This window comes from Numida meleagris, chromosome 3 (genome assembly GCF_002078875.1).
Source record: "Numida meleagris isolate 19003 breed g44 Domestic line chromosome 3, NumMel1.0, whole genome shotgun sequence".
Classification (NCBI taxonomy): Eukaryota; Metazoa; Chordata; class Aves; order Galliformes; family Numididae; genus Numida; species Numida meleagris.
The window spans coordinates 38,335,944-38,354,589 of NC_034411.1; the positions used below are offsets into that span (position 1 = coordinate 38,335,944).

The 18,646-nt window shown below is 39.5% G+C and overlaps 1 protein-coding gene across 3 annotated transcripts in view; it reads left to right on the top strand.

Moving 5' to 3' along the window:
• The window catches only part of ARID4B (AT-rich interaction domain 4B), an 87,618-nt gene that overhangs the window by 58,199 nt on the left and 10,773 nt on the right, over window positions 1-18,646 (top strand). For 2 of the 3 annotated variants that reach the window (XM_021391616.1, XM_021391617.1), the window contains exons 17-18: window positions 11,354-11,602; window positions 18,444-18,528. In XM_021391616.1, the coding sequence (XP_021247291.1) occupies window positions 11,354-11,602; window positions 18,444-18,528 (334 nt within the window). The remainder of the gene's footprint in view (window positions 1-11,353; window positions 11,603-18,443; window positions 18,529-18,646) is intronic. The other variant, XM_021391619.1, reaches the window with a different exon arrangement.

Below are 18,646 nucleotides of genomic sequence, written 5' to 3' on the forward strand. Positions count from 1 at the left end.
AAGTGTTGCTAAAGTTAGTGGGTCTAACTAAAAATATGTAATCATTTTTAAAAAGCTTTATATAGGGCTTTTAAAAGATCCAGACCAAAATATTTGCAATCTGAGCAAGCAGTAGAATGCATAAATCTCACTTAAGACAAATATTGCCATTATTATGAAATAATATTTGTCTATTTAACTTTGTTGCTAGGTTTTGTTGAGGGACCGTGGTGTAATGGGTAACATAGGAAGAGAGGGAAGTACCTTGCATCATTTAGTAACAGTTTCCCCACTGAGGGGGGATGACACTTGCAGGAGACTCTTGTGCAGCTCTTCAGACATGAAATTTTGAAAGAAGGAGATGAACTACTTGGCCCTGCGCATCCTTAAGACTTCTGTGGATGAAATGTGCGCTGTTGACTTTAGTTATAGAATTGACAACTTTTCACATCTCAGTCCAAAAAAAAAAAAAAGACAGCTGACCTTGAAAAACAAAAACAACAATGAAATTTAAAACAGCATATTGTTCTCACTGATCCGCAGTGTGGTTACAGTTTATATTCTTAGAATTAGAAGCCTCGTACAGTATGATTTCAAGTGAGTAGGAGAACATAGGTGGCTGTTACGGGTCATGTGTCAAAGGTCTATTTTAAGTGAGTATCTTGTCTGTAACAGAAAACAATGCAGATGCTTAAAGCAGACATTTTTTTTAAGAGGAAAAGCAGCTAAGGGGGCACCTTACTCTTCTTAAGCAGTCTGTGTCTCAGGGATGTTTTATGTACTTAATAGCAGCTGTTGCCTGACCACTAACTTTCTTGTCCATTCCACTGTTGTTTGCTAGATTTAGTAGATAAACTCTCTTCCATCTAAGTATCAGCAGCTGTTATTGCTTGTTAAAGGTTTTAACGGAATGTTATAGCTCAGTGTGTTGACTTCCAAGTTCATTTGAAAAAGTTTTTCAGTTTTCTTAAGGATTTTGATTTCTGAAAGAATCCTCATGTAAAATGTCATCTTACCTATTTTTTATGAAATTCCACTGAAGACATGTACAAGTAAAAAATACGAAATAGGAAAAGTCAGGTTTACCTGAACTCAGTAGAAGAGCCTTCTCTCTGTGTATGTGATTTCATTTATGTCCTAGATGACTATCATTTTAAAGGACTGGTTGCTGGAATTTTGCATCTCGTTTTATAAGAGGAACCAGAGAAATGGAACTGTACCAGTTTTCTGAATTTTCAAAAATATTGGACTAATTTTATGATACTTTCAAGATATTTAACTGAATATGTGGAAATCTTTGTACTGCTGCGAGAAAAGCAGTGCTTAAAGATCCCTAAATACTCTGTTATGTTGTGGTGGTACTTAGTACTTGCTTATTTTTGGAAATTAGAGTGGCTTAACACTTACTATGCTGCTATAGATAGTAAGTACAGCTGTAAGCTGCATCTGCTCTTCAGAACTATTTGTTTATTTCTGATTCGTGTCCATTTGGGTTATTTGTAACAATAAAAATATGGTGTCTTCTCTTAGTTTTTCTTTTATAAAAACAAAAAGATGTTTCTCCATAATTTTCCCCAATTCATCTGATGGTTAGGCTTTTCTCTCTGCTTCTCTGTGCTCATCTAGTAAAGACCCTTTGGGCTAGCATTTTGCTGTTACGATTCATGATATTTTTTGAATTTTTGTAGGAAGTTGCCTAGAATAGAATAGAAAACATACGTCTAAGAATAGATGTAGATGATGGTGTTGTCATTGCTGGATTTTCCTGGAATAATTTAAACTTATTTAAATGAAAGATTTGTAGCAGTTCATAGTCTCAGCACTTATAAGCAGCGTTAAGTATTGTAGCAGTGCTGTTATTTTGATTTCTTTTGCAGTTTTTCTAGAGACTGATAGGATTTTGTACTTCCTATAAGCTGTAAAGAGTTTAAAAATGATGGTGACGTCCTAAATGGTTTAAAAAATGATTATGATGTTATGCATTTGTGGTATAAACGCTGTAAGGTTTTTGTGGGCTTGGTGTGCTGGTGGGGCCATTGTACCAGATAGAAGCACCTTCCCCTAATCGGGGGGGAAAAATGCTCTGGATTGAGTTGTGTTGAACAAACGTACAAATGAAAAAGCTGACATACAAAACTAACGTACAAACTGAAAAATGCATTTTTATAGATAGAAAGTTAATCATGAAATATCACTGTAGACTGAATTTTTTCCCTCAGTGTACTCCTGAAATTGAGTTTTAAAATATTGACCATCTGTCTTCAACAGCGCTAACCAAATAGCCAGTCAAATGGAACCTAGTATTACATAAGGCAAATTCATAGAGTTGCTCTTTGAACTTGTATCTACAGGATACATTTCTTAGAGATATATCTTCGTGTAGCATCTTCTCATAGAGACGCAAGAGGACAGAAAAACTTCAAGGTTGCATGCTGAATGTGTTGGATGGACAGGAGCAAATTTGCATTTTTGTAATCTCAGCATGTACTAATGGAAACCATAGCAGTTTTTTTACTTCCCGGGGCTTTATTTCTGCAATGCCATACGTCTCAACCCCTTCAGATAGCAATTGCTCCCTTGTTTCCCCGTTGGGCCCTTCTACACTGAGTTCAACAGTAAGATAAATAGGAAGAAAGCCTGAATATGGTTCCCTTTCTCTTCCCCGAGTGTCTGTATCTTAGCTACCTGGGTATCTGTGAACACTGAGAACGGTGCAGGAGGCAGCTTGCCCCTTGTTCTGTATGCTCCTGTACATGCTTTCCTTGTTTTGGTGTGGCCTGGGGAAGATGCACATGCTATATCCTGTTTTGTGCAACTTAGACTTTAAACAATATGAAAAGGCCTTCTTATTGGTCAGCTGCTTTTGGACGCCTTTAGGAGATGTATTACTACTTTTTGTAATGTGTTATTTCTCATGGGTCTGTCCCAGAGGGATCTTTACCAAAATGGCTTTGTAAAACACGTCTTTTTCCTTGATGTATGTTCTTTCTTAGCCAATAAGTAAGAAAGCTTAAGGTCTTCCGTTGTAAATTCCTGGTAAATTTGTTTCTGAAGTAATGGTCTTTGGATGTGGTATGCTGTGCTTGGTGGAGTTTTTCTTCGTAGCTGCTACCAACCAACTATTGTAACTAACCCAAAGGCTTGAGTCAAAGCCAACACATTTAAAACTAAGAGTTGCTTTGCTGCACCGTGAGCTTTCTAGACAGTGTAAAGTGAACATGCTCTGAAGAGGCTGAGGCTAGAAGCCTAGCAGAGTTGATTTAAAAAAAATTATACGCTAATGAAATCAAGAGTAAGAGAGTCTGAAAATTTAATGATGCGGTTTATGAACTGAAGGGCAGGTTAATTGCTAATTAGCAAATATTAGCAAGGATCTTTTTCTTCCAGGTGATTAACACCAAGTGTTGTGTATATTTTTTAATGTTTTAAGCATCTGAGGCAGATGGGCCACTATTAAGATTGTTACATTGAACTGAAAGATTAAGTGCTCAGAATCAGGAAGACAATTACTGTTTAAAAAAAAAAAAAGTTGCATCAGACTTGTATATTGAGAGTGCTTTGATTTTTAAGGTGACAAGGCAAGTTTCTTGCAAGTGATCTCAGTTACAGTATAACAAGATTGCAAGAACCTTTCTTCTGGTGTTTTCTGCCTCTTGGCTGAGGTGCTGCCTTAGTTCTACTTCCAGGGGAGGCTGCCAGCTCGGGGTCCTTAGCCTGCTCCTTGACACTGTGCTGTTGCTTCCAGTGCTCACGAACAGCTCTCAGTCAGTGTTAGGAAACTTCCTAGTTTTTTTTTTTCTTAAACTGTTTGCTATTTGGATTAATCCAAGGAATGCTTCAATATTTGTTCTAAAATATGATTTAAAAACCTAGACACATCTGGACGTCTTTCTGCTGTGTTCAGGTGTTGTCTATACAGTTTCCTGGGAATTGAAACCCTCCTGCTGTGATTATATCAAAGGGATAAAATTTGAAGCCTCTTTGACTCATAATCTTTACCTTAGTTAAACCATTCACACTCACGCAAGGAAGAGGTCTTAATCTCTGATCTGTTATACATTACTAAAAGTGTTATAATAGTATTTTCTTCCCTGTAAACAGTGGAGACAGGAGATAGCTCTCCACTTCAGCTTTCATTATTCCTAAGTTAGGATGGGCATTGGTTTGTGTGAAGGGTTTTTCTGTTGTTTACCACTCTGGTAGGGTATGGGTAGGGTGACTCCCTGCCACGCTGGTGAGGGCTTTTCATAGAATCATAGAATCATAGAATGAGCTAGGTTGGAAAAGACCTACAAGATCACCTAGTCCAACCATCCACCTACCATCACCAACCCCACTAAACTATGTCTCCCAACGCTATATCTAAACGTTTCTTGAACACCTCCAGGGACGGTGACTCCACCACCTCCCTGGGCAGCCCGTTCCAGCGCCTGACCACTCTTTCAGAAAAGTAGTGTTTCCTAATGTCCAGCCTAAATCTCCCCTGGCGCAACTTGAAGCCATTCCCCCTCGTCCTGTCACTAGTTACAAGAGAGAAGAGGCTGACCCCCAGCTCACTACAACCTCCCTTCAGGTAGTTATAGAGAGCGATGAGGTCTCCCCTGAGCCTCCTCTTCTCCGTACTGAACAATCCCAGCTCTCTCAGCCGCTCCTCATAAGGCCTGTGCTCCAGACCCCTCACCAGCTTCGTCACCCTCCTCTGAACATGCTCCACGGCCTCAATGTCTTTTTTGCAGTGAGGGGCCCAAAACTGGACACAGTACTCGAGGTGGGGCCTCACTAGGGCTGAGTACAGAGGGAGAATGACTTCCCTACTCCTACTGGCAACACTATTTCTGATACAAGCCAGGATGCCATTGGCCTTCTTGGCCACCTGGGCACAATGCTGGCTCATGCTCAGCCGAGCATCGACTAATACCCCCAGGTCCGTTTCCTCCATACAACTTTCGAGCCACTCTGCCCCAAGCCTGTAGTGTTGCCTGGGGTTGTTGCGGCCAAAGTGCAGGACCAGGCACTTGGTCTTGTTGAACCTCATCCCGTTGGCTTCAGCCCAGAGATCCAGCCTGTCCAGATCTCTCTGCAGGGCCTCTCTACCCCCAGGCAGATCAACACTTCCTGCCAGCTTGGTGTCGTCTGCAAACTTACTGAGGGTGCTCTCAATGCCCTCATCCAGGTCATCAGTAAAGATATTGAAGAGGACAGGCCCCAGCACCAACCCTTGGGGAACACCACTCATGACTGGTCGCCACCTGGATTTAACTCCATTAACCACCACTCTCTGGGCCCGGCCCTCCAGCCAGCTCCTTACCCAGCAAAGGGTGTACCTGTCCAAGCCACAGGCTGCCAGTTTCTCCAGGAGAATACTGTGGGAGACAGTGTCAAAGGCTTTGCTGAAGTCTAGGTAGACCACATCAACAGCCTTTCCCTCATCCACCAGACGGGTCACTCGATCGTAGAAGGAGATCAGGTTGGTCAAGCAGGACCTGCCCTTCACAAACCCGTGCTGGCTAGGCCTGATCCCCCGGTTGTCCTGCAAATGCCGTGTGATCTCCCTCAGGACAATCTGCTCCATAACCTTCCCTGGCACCGAGGTCAGGCTGACAGGCCTGTAGTTCCCCAGATCCTCCTTACGTCCCTTCTTGTAGATGGGAGTCACATTGGCAAGTTTCCAGTCTTCTGGAACCTCTCCAGTTGACCAGGAACGCCGATAGATGATGGAAAGCGGCTTGGCTATCTCTTCTGCCAGCTCCCTCAGTACTCTCGGGTGGATCTCGTCCGGCCCCATGGACTTGTGGCAGTCCAGGTGGAGTAGTAGGTCTCTGACCATTTCCTCCTGTATCATGGGGGGTTTGTTTCGCTCCCCATCCAAGAATTCCAGGTCAGAGAGTAGAGTGCTCTGAGGACAACTGGTCTGGCTTTTAAAGACAGACATAAAGAAGGCATTGAGAACCTCAGCCTTTTCATTGTCCTCAGTGGCCACATTCCCAGCTGCGTCCAGTAAAGAATGGAGATTCTCCTTGGTCCTCCTCTTACTATTAATATATTTGTAAAAGAGTTTCTTGTTCCCTTTAATCCCAGCCAAGCTTAATTCGAGCTGGGCCTTTGCCTTTCTAATTTTCTCCCTGCACATCCTGGCAACCTCTTTGTACTCTCCCTGAGTTACCTGTCCCTTCTTCCACAGGAGGTAGATTCTTTTTCTCCTGGAGCCTCAGGAAAAGCTCCCTGTTCATCCACGCCGGTCTCCTTCCCCGCCGGCTCAACTTGGGGCTCAGGGGGACAGCCTGTTCCTGCGCCTTCAGGACTTCCTTCTTTGTACAAGAGACAAATTTTCAGGAAACACTTGATGGGGATTTTCTGAAAGTGATTTACAAAACGATTATGTAATAGACATGCTCAATTTAACCTCCTGCAGGTAACAGGTTGTTAGAGGCAGTGTTCTCTTCAGTTCCTCATCTGCTCTAGTGATGTGTCAAAGCTGTGTTGTGGTGAATCTAAAATGACAGCAGGAAGGTTAGAATGTTTTGGAGAAGAGGTTTGCTACAGGAGGCATGCCTTAGCTTCTAGATTGATGTTGAGAAGTATATATTGAGATAGCTTTCACTGATCTGATTTAGGTTTGTATGGAATTGCTTATTTAGCTTGGCAGGAGGCAGAGAAATCCATCTTGTTCATTGCACAGTTGGTGTGAACATCTGTTCTGGATCTTAGACTGTTGATGTGTGTGCAAAAAAAGCATTTATAAGCAGTGTATTTATGTAGTTTCATTTATAGGAACATATTTATGTGCTGTTACTGCAATGCATGTTATATTTTTGTATTCCAGCTACCAACTATAGTGAGAATGAAGTTTGTTTTATAGTCACATTTTGAGAAACAATGTCTAATTGTTTTCTTCTTAATGTAGAGTATGTGGTGATGCACACATCTGTGTATTGCCTGCTTTTCATACTGCAATATACTGCTAATGGCACAGTAACAATGTGGACAGTGGCAGTGTAAATGTACCACTCCGAAGCATGCCTGGTCTTAAACGGGAGGGAAGCTCCTCTGATATGGAAAAAGTGGTTCTGTCATCACGCTTCGCCTAGCTTATGGTCACTGTGGACGTTATTAACTGTGGTAGCTGTCACTGAGATGAATGTGCTTGGGTGGAGCCCTTAACCATTCATCAAAGAGTAGGTGCACTCATGCTGTGTGGGAACCCATGCCGTAAAAATGAAAAGTGCTGCATTCCTCAGCCAGGCTTCTGGGCCATCCATTACCCCTTCAGTGAGTCAAAGTTCCTTAAAAACTTGGCTGAATGATTAGAAGCAATAAATAAGTTGAGGTTCTTTCATTTGTCTTTTCCATGGCAGTAGAAGAAAATATTTTTCGTAGCATATGCTTGCATGGCTGAAGCATACTGACTTCTTCTCTCTGATGTGATTCAGACCAAGTTTGTGCTTTTCCCCTTCCCTCAGTGCGATGGGCCGCAACTATGTGTTTGTTCAGATTTTCTTTGGGTATAGACAGAAGCCTTTGGACCTTAAAGCTTTATTTTAGGTTCTCTTTACAACTTCACAGTGAAGAAGAATATTGGTGTGTTTTTTAAATTTTATTAATATTACTAATTCAACAGAAGATTCTAGTGTCATGGCATAGATACAGGTCTTAATGGCTTCTCTGCCTTAAAACTTCAGGACTTCTTAATACAGCTCTAATTGCAAGGTCAAAGGATGGAGGAGACCTGACACTTTCCAGCTCTGTATGATGGTGAAGCAGAGGTTAATTAATACTCTAGGATGAGGAAAAAGCAGAGGGGGAGGGAACAAAAATAGAAGCTAATTGCTGAATTTCAAGTGTCAATTACACTGAAGTTTATTTCTGCTAGTGATTCAATTAACTGTAATGACATAATTGAACCAATAATTGAAATAATCTTGCTTCCTCAAGTTTTAGAATAACCCTGAAAAATATTGCGTTTGCCGTCTCACCTGCCGTGTGCCCCAGCATGGTGTCGAAGGGCAGCGCGGTGGCACGGGGCTGGGGTTGCTGCACAGCAGGGATCCCAGGAGGCACAGCCGATGTTTTGGCTCTCAGCCTGCCTCATGGTTTCACCTGAGCTTTGGGAGGATCCTGTGGTTTGCCACAGAGATGGGGCAGAAGGGCAGGTGGGGGGGGGGGTGAAATAAATTTGTACGTTACAGCAGTTCCTTTTGTGGTGTTATAGCACGAGCTGTTTCATCTATTAACGTGATTGTTGTCATACTTACCCATGCTATGGGTTTGTTGATGTTACATGTTTATACTGAGTGAGAAGTACCTGCTACGTGGGTTGTGTTTTTTTAACACTTGATTTTTAGTATTTTAACTCTTTCAGGTTGCCCTTGGGATCTAATGGTATCCAATGATTGTATGACCTAAACACTTGAATGACTTTACTGTGTTTCTAACAAGTGTTGCTGCATTCCAGTTCATAGTTCTGCTTCTGAAGGTTTACACTCCCATTCAGTAGGAAATAGGGTGTGGGTATTCTGTTGTCCACAGCTGTAAGCGGAAATGCTGCTTTGTCCTCCTCATAAGCTTTCTGGTACTTTGATTTCTGGAGCACAGTTACACTTGTATTCTTGTGTCTCTTGCACTGTGTGCATGAACATCAGCTGCTGCCTTCCTTCATCAACTTTTTCTTGGGCCATTCACATTGTTGCAGCTTTGTGGCAAACCCTGCTTGGTGTCTTTTGTTATTTATTTAAGTTGATAATTATTGTCTGCTGTCAAGAGGCTTGTTTCTTTTTTTAATGGGATTTTGACTAAACAGCATTAAAAGAAATGGGATATTGTCATGCAAATATAAATGGACAAATGAGGTTATTGCTGTGCATGCTGGATGGCTACAATCACAGTTTTCTCTTACAAACCTCTGCTTCGTGGCAGTCATAACTTCTCCTTCATCTGCACTGCCAGGCTTGAGCTTTTTATGGCCTTATAAAACAAGATATCTTTTCTTCTTGCAACCACTGGAATGTGCTTTATTTGTTTCAGGAGCTCTGTGAGTACACAGATTTTTCTGCTCCAAAATGATGAACGATCTTTGCTTTTGTTTGGCTTCCTAGCATCTCCAGCTTTATGATCACTAACCAGACGTCTCCCTAGAACAGTCTTTTTAAGAAAATTGCAACCATTTCTGCTTCTATTTTGCTTTTGCTTCTGACATTTCCCTCCACCGACATGCAGTCTGTTCTCCAGATCTGCTACGCCATCCAAGTTGAACAAGTTTTCAGTGAGAATTTCACAGGTCTTCCAGAGAAGTCTTGGTATTGTCATGAGTCTTAATTTATTATTATTATTTTTTTAATAATCTGTTGAGACGCTAAGAAAGTCATGGAGTATTAATGCAACAGACCCCAAGCTTGTCCAGCTTCCCCTGGAGCTACTGGCACCATAATTGTCAGTCTCTGGAAAATCATGCATCTTCCTCAGAGGCATCCATTCAAGGATTGTGCTACTGGTCCTTGAAGAGAAGTAATAATGATAATAATATATAGCAAAACTTTTTATTGCAATTCTGGAAAGTCTTTTCAGTAGTGGAAAATTGCAAGCTTGTCTTGTTCCTGGAGCAGTGTTGGCTCTTTGCTTTTGAATGACAACAAACGTTAAGTTGAAGTTAGCTAGGATCTTTGATTTAGTGCAGCAGAGTATTATTCAAGAGCATTTAAATTACTGGCTGATGCTTTCTGCTGTAGAATTCTGCTTAGGACTCTTATTACAGCCTTCGATAAGCTTCAGTAGTGATTTCTTTTCAAGTAGATTTTGCCACATAGTGTGCAGTGGAGATGAAATAAGCTTTCAAAGCCTTTTCATTTGTGTTGCAGTTCTTAGCTCAGTAGCAAGGTACCCTTCTAAAAGCACGTAACTAAAAATTCTGGCTTTACAGAACAAAGCTGGACCATGCAACATAAAACCTTCATGGAAGCAAGATGTTTTTTTACTACTTGAGGTAGTTAATATACAAAGAGTGGGAATTCTAGCATTTGTCTCATAGTGTGTGCATATGTGTATATGGCAACATTCATTTCTGAAGTAATTTCATTAAGTTATTGTGGTTATGCTAGAGCTGAGTTTGGCTTATCGTTTTGAATTCACTTTTGAGCTATTTTAGTAATAAATAGTAATATTGCCATTTCTAATAAGCATTTGAATAATTAAAATGCTTTGATCCTTTTGCAGAGGTAAAGCTCTGATCATTTTCTATTGATAATTTCATGTAAAGATTTAGGTTACAGACTTCTGTATTTGTGAGGTTAACTTAAATATAGGCGTGAGTCAGACTTGGAACAGCAGTTACCTCTTCTTACCCAGTTTATAGCACATCCAAATGCATCTGTTCTGTGCACCAAGTTTTAAATCGTTATTGTTCTGTAGTTATTGCGAATTTAGTAAAACACTCTGATCTGTTCTGTGTTGCACAGAGTGGGATTACAGTTGTGTGAAGGCCAATAATAATGATTTGTAAAGTGATTTAAGATTAGAAGATACTTTCCCCTTCAGCTTTTGTATTTTGCCTCTCTAAGCTCATTGGACATTATTTTCAGAACTACTGAGTAGCCCATATGTGGCGCTGACAGGGTCCAGCAAGATTTGTGAGTTCTTAGTTCTTCTGAAAATTGGTCTAAATGTCTAAACAAGTATTTAGAACAGGCTTACTTTTGAAAATGGCGGACACTCGCTTGTGTATTTCTGCTAAAATTGAATGCAAGTTTGATTTATATTTAGAAGACTTGGTATATATAATTAGCAAGGAATGACAAGGTCATGAATTAGTACAGGTTTCTTGATTTGCTAAATAATCTCATGTAGGGTTTTAGGATTTTTTGCGTAGCATGTTTTTTCCCTTTATTCTTAATATCTGGTTTTGGTTGTACTTCAAAAGATCAGAGAGAATTGATTGTAAAAGAGCAAGGATCTTTTGGGGAAGCAAGTTTCAAGAAGTGCTTTTAAAAACTTCTAAGTTGAAAAATGGAATATAGGAAATTCTCTTTATACTGAGAAGGATGAGTTTGACTAAAAAAAAGATACTTAAAGGGACTTGCATGAAGGATCACATAACGATCAGTTTGAACAACTTCTGCTCATACAGATTTTGATGGATGACATCTTTTTCTTTAGATTTTCTTACTGGCAAGTCATTTTTGCACCATACAATCACTGGATTTTGTGTGTATTGCTATATCCTATTTTACTGATATTAATCGCACGTAGTGCAGTTTCACATATTTGGAGCCTGCTGTTTCCCAGTCTCTAATGCATCCACAATATTTATCAATATATGTGGTTTGGAACTGAAAAGCTTATCAAGTATCTCATATTAACTCTACAATTTTTTAAACCTTTCAAGAGATGACACGAATAAGGAAGAAGATGAAGATGAAGAAGAAGCAGAGGAGGAGGAGGAAGAGGAGGAGGAGGAAGAAGACAGCAATAACATTGAGGAAGAAGAGTTTGAATGCTATCCACCGGGCATGAAAGTCCAAGTGCGGTATGGAAGAGGGAAAAATCAAAAAATGTATGAAGCTAGTATTAAAGATTCTGACATCGAAGGTGGAGAAGTCCTTTACTTGGTGCACTACTGTGGATGGAACGTGAGGTAACTTGAGTTTTAGTTAGTGAATGCTTCTTGAATTACGTCTAAAATACGCTTGAGTACTTTGAAAAACTAAATGAATAGAAAGAGATCTGGAGTCCTAAACTTTCAGTATTGGTGTTCTATGAAGGGCATTGTACTGTATGAAACTATTAGATTTTTAGCATCGTAAAAATGCAGAACTTTAGTTATTTAGAAAATCATCTTAAAATGTCTTGCTTGGGGGAGGCTTCCTTCGCTGTTATCTTATTTTTAAATCTCCCCATACAGCAAGTGACAGCCCACTCTTTCATAAATTCCTCTTCTAGATCTCTTAAACCAATTTTACTTCATACAATATTTGATTAGTGCGCTTAACCGAGTCTACATGCACACTCTTCTCAGAGTAGCAGAGAGTACATTAGCAGTGCACTATTTAACGAGAGAAGTACAAGATTCTTGATGGCAAATTAGTGTGCAGCAAATAATTGCATTTCATTCAGGTCCAATTTACCACCTGTCCCCAGCTGCCTCATGCTTACAAACAAGACTCTTCTTAGCCCACTGGCTTCTTATGCTTTTCCTAATATATTTCGGATTATATGCTTTTTAATGTCTTTAATATAACGTTAATATAAATAAATTGAAGCATTAATGTGTTTTTTGCCATTTAAGATTTTTTTTTGCAATTTAAAACTTGACATAACTTTGAAAACAGCAGAGAAAGCTAAATGTTCTTATTGGCTTTTAAGCCAGTTACCCAGTCTTCTGTTTTTTTTTTCCTCAATTTCAGTGTATCTGCTCATTGTCCTCAGCTGTCATCTTTAAAACTTCATTACTGTGTTCATAGAGCTTTTAAAAACAAAACAAAAGCAAACAAGAACCCACAGCCTACAAGTACGTGAGGCTATAGTCTTTTTTTGTTATTGTTTGTTTTTGTTCTTCTACTCTTCCAGAAAGTCTGAGGCTCTTATGACCTACTGTCATCTGGACTTCACCATCCTACCTCTGACCAAGAGGGCAGGACAGATCTCATTCATTCAGTGCTAGCGATGTCTGCTAGCAAAACTCATGGTTGCAGAAATATAATACTTCTCTCCCTCCCTTGAATATACCTCTTCGTGTCTGTGTCTGATTTCCAGGTCCACTGCTGAGGAGTAACATCTCGATATTGTGGGTTTTGATAGCAGTCTTTTGTAGAATTTTGATCTACGGGAGTATAGTCTTTCACATACACTGATTTCAGGCAGCGTTTGTAAGCACTGTGGGTAATGAAATATGAGCCTTAAAATGCCCAATAGGGAGAGATGCAGCCTGTTCAGAGTAGGTCAATAGGGGAAAGATTTAAATTGGTGAAATTTGCACCCTACTCACTGAGAATTATCACTCTGAGGTTTTATTTGTTTTAGACTTTTGTTTTGGAATTATTATGTAAATATAAAAGTTGTTTTCCTTTTTAGAGTAAATATTATTAAATACATGCTATGATGTGGGATGATCAGAGTTTCATTTAAGCAGAACCATTTTAAGAATGAAGGAATGAGAAGGTAGAAGTGAGCCTTCATCTTAGGGAATCCAGCATTCTGGTTATTCAAGGAGAAATCACAGTTCTGTTTTTTAACTCTACATTTTAAACAAACACACAGATTGATATCAGAGGCATTCTTTCTGTGACTATAGTATATCTAATAAGAAAAGCATTTTTAGTAGTTTGTACTCATTTCAGAGGTCAAAGGAATTATTTTTTTCCTGGCAGCAGGACTTTCATTTATTTTCTTACTCGGGATTCCAAGAAGAGCTCTCTGAAAGGGGATGGGAGACAGGATTCTTTTCACCAAAAATATACCAGTGGTTGTGATTTAGCTCTATGGGACTGAGTTCTGGACTCTGTTAAATATAGCCAATTTATTTAAAGTGAAATTATTTAAATTTTGGCATTTGACAGGAAGTCTGAGCTTAAGACAGCGCCTGAACACTCCGATATTTTAGTATTGTAAAGACAAGTCTTGTATGATGTGATAACTTGATGATCTGGCTTTCAGTCACAACCTGGAAAAGTAGTTGCTTTGCTGGGATAGGTTGCAATTCCCTCTTCTCATTATAGCTATGTTCTTCGCTTACAGTGCTCAGTGGGGGCAAGGTCTGTAACATTAGGTCAAGGGTTGTACTGAGTTCCAGGGATTTCTTAATTATGTCAGCCTCCTATCCCTTAAAGTCAACTTTCCTGTTTATTTTCGGAATAACTGTGTGTGTGCACATGCTTTGGTGTACTTGGAATGTTATTTAGTAAATGAAGCTAAATATCAAATCTACCATGTTTAATTCTCCAGAACAAGTGACACCCCCGCTAAACTTCTCCAGTACTGAGTCTAGAAGTATGGAGATGGAATAGAGTGGGACTGCAATGTGTAACTGTGCTACTTCATGCTAAATGACCTTGCTGTTCACCTGTGAAATTCAGGTGATACCCCTTCCTTATGAAGGTACACTAAGGCAGTGTGCAGTTAAGCCTGATTTGTAGTGAAAGGGAATGGTAAAAATCTCTACCCTGATAGAGAACTCTATACGTTATCATGTTTTAGCCAGAAAGCTCTCATGAGAGAAACTGTATTTTGTTGCTTTCTATCAGGAACAGTTACATTTTCGATTATGCATGCTTCATATGAAACAAACTTCTCTGGTGCCCACAGTGCCATTTCCTTCCGTCATTGTTATAGTTTTTGGCTGCCAATGTAGGTAAAAATTCATTGTTTAAGCTTTTGAGGTGCATTTCCTTTGCAGTATGTGATGAGAAATACAGGGTGCGTTTTCAAAATGAGATTGTAACTTCAGTTTTGTTAGATGGCACAGTATCACAAGATATTCTTGAATATTCCAAGGGTTTATAACTATGATTTATTATTTTTGACTTTTATTTTTAATTTCCTCCAGAAATATGAATGTGAAAGTGTTACTTCTTATCTTGGTTTGTTGAAGCATTAACAATATACAGATTTTGTACTTAGTGGTCAGCCACTGAAATTAAAGAAAGTTGTTGCCAGATTTTTGAGTGCTTTGAGAGCAGGGTATGTCATGGAGGAGAATTATTAAAAACTAAGTAAATGAAAACCTAATACTCCAAGATTAGGATATCAGCCTAAATAATCTCCTTGTTTCTTTGGTCGCAGCCAATGAAAATGTTTGATTCCTTCATGTTAGCAGATAAAGACAATATACTGGAACTTCTTAGTGAATTTCCTAAGGTTTACTAGTTCCTTGTGATCACTTGTTTTCCTGAGTATATGTAATGGTTTATTTTAGCTTGTGATTGGTATGTGTAGATATCATAGAATCAGTACATATCTCCATGAAAAGCACCAGTTAGTTTTTCACTATGTAACTGTGCATTTCTTCTTTCCTTCCTTCTTTCCAGTTCAAACCCAACTTTCTGGCAGACATTTATTTTTAACCAGTAAGGCAGGAAATTTTAACTCCTTACCGATTCATCTTTGCCTTCATTTTGATATAACAAAGAAGTTGTTATTTCAGCTTTTTTATATGAAAACTTTTTAAAAATATATTTTAATAGATCATCCATCTTGATTCTCAAACAAGTCTCTTCCTAAGACTCACTTAAGAACATATACCCATCTTCCCTCCTTCCCCCATGCACCCCAGCTGCCTGCTCTTGGCAGCTGAGATAGGTGAATGTAGAAGATGACACTTAAATACAATGACCTAGATCGTTGGAAGCACGTACTTCTTGTAATGAGGGATGAATAACTTCTTTCATAACTTTTCTGGTTTTTTTTGCGTTGTGAGCAGACTGCCTAAGGCAAGATTAGTGATCAAATGAGACTTCAGTTCTACTGTTTTAATAACATGCCATTCTATAAAGACTGTTATCTGAATTACACATAGCATTCGTGTGCACCTTGACACCTGATCCACTGCATGGCTTCCATGGTGCTTCTCTGTCGTACAGTAGAGGAAAATGCAGTTCAGTCAGTCATGATTAGCTGTGGCTTTGGATGTATCCCTCTTGCAAGATCTGTTTGAGCTTGCTGAGAATTGTCACAGCTTAGGCAAACTGTATGCATCTGACGTGTGAGCAGTGAACATAGACTGTGGCCTGCAGAGGAATGAAGAGTGGGTATCTGACTTCTCAGAGCAGGCTGATGGGTTCTGTGATGTTGGAGCTTCCTGCAGGAGCTGCTGTTACATTTATGGTCAGGAGCAGAGCAGAATATGCTCTGTGGCTGTCACAGTTTTTCAATTTGTGCTCCTTTCAAGTGAGTTGTGACTACTGCTTCTGGTATGTAATGTTTTAAGACTCAGTGATATGTCTACAAATAGGCAAATGCAGAGTCGTAAGAAACTCACTCCATCACTTCATTGTGCCCGCTGGTCTCTCAGCTTTGGGCCTAACAGGGAGTACAGTTACCCTGAAGGACTGACTTTATGTGCAGAGCAGTCTTTGCATATGTGGAAGGTTGTATTCACTTGCAATATGTATTTCCAATAAGAAAACAATTTTTTTTATTATGACAACATAACAGGCAGAAAGGGCACTGTCAGAATAATTGCTGTTCCCTGTGCGTTTGTCAAATCCTGGTGCTGTTTTCCTGCATGCATTTCAATTTAATGAAATCTTACATTTATGTGGATTGCAAAGGCCATTTGGCAGTCTGCTTAGCAATATTTCTTCATGGAAGCATGTCTTCGACTTTAGGAAAGGCTACTTCAAATAGGGTTTCTCACAGTCCAACAGAAATAGTTTTTTTTTTCCATCCAATGCTTTCCATTAAAATGACGTGGTACGTTCAGTCCCTCTAGATGTTTTTTCCACTTTTAATAACAGTCACCAGGTTTGATGCCCAGATCCCTAATGCGCTGAAGTGCTGCATCCTCCCTTCTCTGTCCATTTGTATTGTGGGAATCTGAGGACACCTCAGTCTTCAGGAAGTGGCTGTGGAGTGGGAGAAGACACAGCTTGCTAGCTGTGTTCTGGGGGCATCAGTGCACAGCTACCAGCCCCTTGGTGTACTTTATCCCAGTCACATCAAAGGTGGCAGGAAGGGCAGCGGCAATCTTGCAGGTCTCAGTCGCTTTGAAATGGGCTCCATCTGCAGTCCAGTGAGGGTGCTCACCTTGAGATATATTTCCTCCGTATGTTTCCTTCCTTACCCCATATGCAACAAACTGAAACAGCTGGCTCTTTCTTATGTGCTTGAGGCTGGTGCTTGGGAGGTTTTGTGCTTTAGAATATGTGCAGCTGCATGTTTATCTACAGGTGGTCCTGTGGTAATGAGGGTAACGTATCACTCCTCAAAATTAGAGATGACAACTCTGACTTGAAACCACTGAATCTACTCTCATGAGGCCTAGCTCTGAAGAGTTTAATGTAGGTTTTGGAGAGAAATCTGAACCTATCCATATGCATGTCACCTGCAAACAGTACCACTATGACCCTATCTGCAGCAGTATAGGTAATCTCAGTATGTTATAGTCTGTGGGGTCTGCTGTTAATCTTGTGACTGGTGTTCCTGTTGTCACTCAGTGGAAAAGAAAAATAAATACTTTGGAAAACTATTTGTCAGAGACTACTACTAGTCTATAGAAAGATGATTATTATTCCTGCTTTCTATGTTGTATTCTAAAGTGTTCATTTTTCCCTCTATTATTATGTGTATAAGTTAAGAAAAATGTTGTAGTTAGTTTCTGAAATCCCTTGCTTAGATCTTGAGTATGTGGGAAGGTGAGCTGGGAATTTATACGCTTTCCTTTTAACAATAACCCTTATAACTTATGTCAGTATTGTAGATATGACTGGCAGAAGTTGCAAAGAAGCTGAGTTGGGTCTGTATCAGCAGGTGCTCAAATAAGGCCAGCTGGAAAGCCAGCATGGTGATGAGCGCATTATGTTCTGCTCTGTTTTGTGCTAGTTCTTTGGGTGTGGTTTTGGTTGGTTTCTTTCTCTCCATTTTCATGTTTTACTTAAAGGACTCTCTATTTTGGTGGCTTTACACTAAGACAGAAATGAATACATACTAATTTTCTAGCTGACTCATTTCTTAATCAGATGGCTATTGAATTTATAGTTAAAGTAGGACAACAAATGATGCTTGCTTTTTAAAAAAAAAATCAATGCGTAATAATAGCATTGATTCTTGCAGTTTTTCAGAAATATGCGATGAAACTGGGAAGTGTAGTTGTATATGGGAGGTATATTCCTGCTTAGAACGTATTTCTTTGGTCTGGTATTCGTATTTAATGTGTGCGGCTTTAGGCAGTAACACATCTATTGTTTGGTCCTGTTATGTTTTTTGTCCAGTATCATTCTGATATAGAATGGAAAACCTGAACTGAAAATGAGTTGAAAAGTGTTAGTGTTGAGAGAGTGACTCAAGCGTTAGTGATTCCCAAGTGCTAGCGACTCAGCAGAGCGTTTTACAGATACTCAGGCTGGAAAGAGATTTCTGTGAACTGTTTACATTATGCACTTGTGAGAATTTATAGCTAAGGTGTTATAGCTTATATACAAAGTACATCTCCTGTAGAGTCATATAGAATCACCTTTCTGGTAGTTTGTTTCACTGGACAAATGGACTTCCTGTTCCATGCAGGCTGGGAAAGTGTTAGCTTTGACTCCTGCCCATCAGTGTAAGGAAACTTTGTCCTGTATGCTCAAACATGTAAAGAATCGGCCCTTAGCTTAAACTCTACATACTGAAAGCTAAACTATTGACTTCTTTATTTATACTAACGACTTTTCTTCAAATTCTAGTCTTTTATATTGCTAATACTTTTCTTTTCCTCCATTAATTTATTTTATGAGGTGATTATCTGCTTAAAAACATAAATATGTACAATTTTTTGTTTATAGGTATGATGAATGGATAAAGGCAGACAAGATAGTGAGACCAGCTGATAAAAATGTACCAAAAATTAAGCATCGAAAGAAAATAAAGGTAGTTTTCTCTCCCTTATCCTTAGTTCTTTCCCACCTTTGGTTTAATGTTTTTTTTTTTAAAACTCTTTCCCCTACCCCCTTCTTTTGATAGGCCTATAAATGTATGACAGTAAAAA